A 4105-nucleotide genomic window follows, 5' to 3' on the forward strand; every position below is an offset into this window, starting at 1 on the left:
GCAAAGGGACTCCGAAAGGATTGCTAACACTGCTAACAACAAAAAAGTACATGGTTGGAGGCTTAAAATAGCACCCTGCGCCGCCGAATTACACGTGCACATTTTATTTAATTATACAAGAACATAATAACGAGGGGAAAGTAAACGTGATGCGGTCTTAAGAGTCATTTCATACAGTTAATTTTAAATTAAATATAAAAAAAATGCCCCTGGATACCTCACGAGGTAAAGCGAGAATACATCACGTCATGACTAAGTGACGTCATAAAGAGCACGTCCCAACAATATGGCTGCCAACGAATACTTCCGGGTTTGAAAATAAACTTTATGATAAAATAACGTAAAAAATACTTGGGAATAAACGGTAAGAATTAGCTAGATATATGGAAATACATAAGTCTACATTGATTTATAAAAGAATTGCAAGATATACGTGCATAAGTCACAGGTAGCCCACAAAGTATGAACAAAGGACATGGAAGCCGATGCATCACATTACTCCCCTCTGACTGAGGCAAAGTTCCATCTGCCTCACAAAAAATATATACAAAAAATGCATATCAAGACAACATAAGTTTAAATACACAAGAAAGTCAATTCCTTCCAAGACTCATAAAGTTAATGAATATCATGAACATAAGAAAGTTTCCTTGACCACTCATGTTAGTTCGTTACTGAACTTGATTGCCTCTTCACCATCTGACAAAGTCTCTTCCCCTCCCCCTGTAAGTACTTCTTCCTCTGTACGTGCTGAACGTTGTTCTTCTCTTGTCATCTTTATGTTTACTCCGTTCAGTGGATGACCTTAATCGTTCCTTTCTACTCTCTGTGTTTGCCTCTTTGTCACGTTTACTTTGTGTTCCTTTTGTGATTGGATTTGATCTTTCCTTTTTGTTTCTCTGCTCGCACTACTCGCCTCCTTCTCGTGATTAACTTTTGCTTTCTTCAGTTTACTGTCTTCGCTGGTACTTTGCTCAGGTCCCTCCTTCTTGCTCTGACTATCACGCTCGTCCTCGTGACTCTTCTCCTCATTTCCTGTTTTCTTTGATTCGATCACCTGCCTTAAGCTTTTAACTTCTTTTATTAAATTTTCTACAGACTTTTGTAAGCTCTTTATGAGGCCAGCATTTGCTATCACCTGTTCTCCGATTATCGCTCCTGTCTTTCAAATCATCTCTCCCAGGTAACTGGTGAACTTCCTCTGTCTAATGGCTTCTGCGTCGTCACTATCACTAGATGAGCTACTACTTGAAGTAGATGACTCTCTACTTGATGCTGACACATCTCTATACTTCTTTAAACTCTGCCTCACTCTTTTCCTTGATCTTAATTCACTTTCCTTTATCTTTCGCTTTTGTCTGTCTGATTCTTCCACACTCTCATCACTAACCTCTTTTCCTACATTATCTGTTTCCCGGTGTCCCTTATCACCTTCCTTCCCTCCGTTAGTGCATGCCATCTCCGTTTCCTTCACTTTACCCTGATTCAACCCTGCTTCAATACCTCTAGCGTCAGTTCCACCATCTGTCATCTCTTCGATTTCCTCACTATCTTCCTGAATGTTCATGTGATCAGAAATCCTTTCTTCTCCCTCCATCTCCTCAACTATTACCCTAGCTGCTTCAGCAGTTTCATCCACAACTTCTTTCTCCTGCACTTTCCCATTCTGTAATCCGTTCACTTTTAAATCTTTACCTGTCTCATTCCTTCCTGCTGCGACTTCACTTGGCTTACTACCACAACTCGCTCTTTCTCCAGTTATTATAACATTCCGCTGGGTAGCCTGTCCTACCGCTCCCTTACCTACATCTGTCTCTGTCTTCTTCAACTGTTCAGCCTCCTTGTTCTTTCTTACACTGAAATCTAATGGTGACGTCTGAACAGTTACTACTTCAAATCTCAATATTCATCCAACTTAACCACCCTTTTCCCCTTATCTTCCTTCACCACTCGCAAATCTAAAGGACCCATATTACTTCCTTCTTCTGTGTTACTGCGTACATTTGTGGCAGTTCTTATCTTCTCGCACCATTTGTCAGACTCATCTGGGCGGTCAGCAGCCGAATTCTCTAGCACTTTTCTCAAATCAAGGGCTACTCCTTCACTGTCATCTACATCAACACCACGTCCCTTACTGGTCTCAACTACAAAGTTCATCCCGGCCTCATCATCAAAACTCTCATGATCACCAGGTTTCCCTAACCTTCTACCATCATCGGCTCCATTTCTTTCTGATTCTACGTTTTCTATGTCTTTCTCTGTCACATTCTGTAAATATTTAGTTGCCGTGTATATTTCAGGCACTTCCAAGCTTAACGCCTTAGATATTATGTCTGTTGATGCCTTTTTACTCCACCAGGCACTACTTTCGTCTTTGTCTAACACCTGGAAATCCTCTTCCCCTAATCTGTACGGATTGTCGTTACAAACAAGGAAAGGCTCGGAGGCTACATAACCCTTTTCCTTCATGACGTTCTTGTGTCTTGCATAGGTCTGTACATGTCTGAACAAGCTGTCTTTTGACCGACTTCTGAACTGGCACATTCTGCACCAGAATGGCTGTTCGTCATTTGGCACATGGTATTTGTAAATGTGGTTCTCTATTCTCGTTTTGGAGTTTATTTCCTCCTTGCCTTTCTTTGCACAATGCAGACATCGATACGCTCTACCTCTCGGATGCGTCTTCCTCTCCATAACTGAAACATTAAAACAACATTTTGAGGACTTTAACAAACACTTCTTTTATAGCCAGCCCCTTTAAATTAAATCGGACCTCTCTTAACTCGCGTTTAGCAACTTGAGGAATTTCCACTTCTCTGTTTCTACTTACGGCAGCACGTCATCACCTTCAATATTTGTTGATTTGTGTTTCAAGTTCAGTTACGACAACAAGTATTTACCATCTCATCATTCCTCTAAAATCGCCGGTTTTCTGTACCGCATCGCCAGTCTCGCGGAACGCATCGATACACGGACTGTTTACAAAACTACCGTTTCGAGCACTTGTACTTATATGGACACACTTGTCAGTTCAATACAATTGGAACAAATACATTTATACTGGAGGAAGTAAGGTAAAGGTATTCGACTGTTTCGTCATAACGCAACCCTGGTTATATAAAAATGCTCGTAAAGCTTATCATGCGCTCACCGAGTCGGTTAACTGCAAGTCTGGAGGGGTGTAAAACAACATAGATCACCTATACAAAATGCATAAGAGCAAATAGGACGACAAACACGAATTTACTGCTCTGCTACTTTATTTCTGAAAGCTTTCATCCACCTTGGGATGTTTTCACCATGGTATGGCTTTAACTTATCATGATGCACCAATTTTTCCGTGCTATTTCTCTCTAGCTGTATCACATAGTTCAATGGGGACTTCTTGGCTTTCACTAAATACGGCCCGTCATACCTCTTTTCTAGTTTCGGCGCTACCCCAGGTTTCTTGGTTTCATGTAGATACCATACCAAATCTCCAGGCTTGAATGTATTCAGATGACCTTTTCCATCATAGTACGCTTTGCTGCATTCAGCTGACACCTTCAGATACTTTCTAGCTACATCATGAGCACGCGCCATGCGATTTTTTTAAAGTTCAACATAACCGTTAGGATCTGGAGTCCCTGATGGGCCACCATACATTACGTCAAGTGGTAGTCTAATCTCCCTAAAAATGGTCATGAGATTTGGCGAAAGTTTGGTAGATTCATGTGTTGTTGCCCTATACGCCCCTGCAAGGCAGCCAAGGTAAAGGTCCCAATCTTCTTGTTCGTCGGTAAGGTAAGCTTTAATCATTCTTAGAATGGTTGCATTAAAGCGTTCAGTAACTCCGTTACATCTTGGGTTGCGCGGGCTTGACCTAGTTTTTCTGATGTCGAGCATCTTGCAAAGTTCTTGGAATAACTTGATTTCAAATGTGGCGCCCTGGTCACTGTGTATGGTAAGAGGTGCGAGAAATGAATTCATTCACGAGTTTCTGTGCACTTTCATCAGCATGCTGGTTAGGAACGGCTATTACTTCCACATATTTAGTAAAATGGTCGGTCAGGACAAGTATGTATTTACTGCCTCGATTGGAAACCGGAAAAGGTCCAAGGTAGTC

The 4105-nt window shown here is 41.4% G+C and overlaps 1 protein-coding gene across 1 annotated transcript; it reads right to left on the reverse strand.

Moving 5' to 3' along the window:
- Window positions 1-805: 805 nt before the first annotated feature.
- LOC123564515 (uncharacterized) lies at window positions 806-3582 on the reverse strand. The gene is made up of 4 exons (XM_045358166.2): window positions 3300-3582; window positions 1924-2696; window positions 1197-1876; window positions 806-1061 (listed from the first exon to the last, which is right to left on the reverse strand). Exons 1-4 carry the CDS (start codon window positions 3580-3582, stop codon window positions 806-808), a joined length of 1992 nt encoding a protein of 663 aa, XP_045214101.2.
- Window positions 3583-4105: the final 523 nt, after the last annotated feature.

The sequence above is a fragment of the Mercenaria mercenaria genome, chromosome 1 (assembly GCF_021730395.1).
Source record: "Mercenaria mercenaria strain notata chromosome 1, MADL_Memer_1, whole genome shotgun sequence".
Lineage (NCBI taxonomy): Eukaryota > Metazoa > Mollusca > Bivalvia > Venerida > Veneridae > Mercenaria > Mercenaria mercenaria.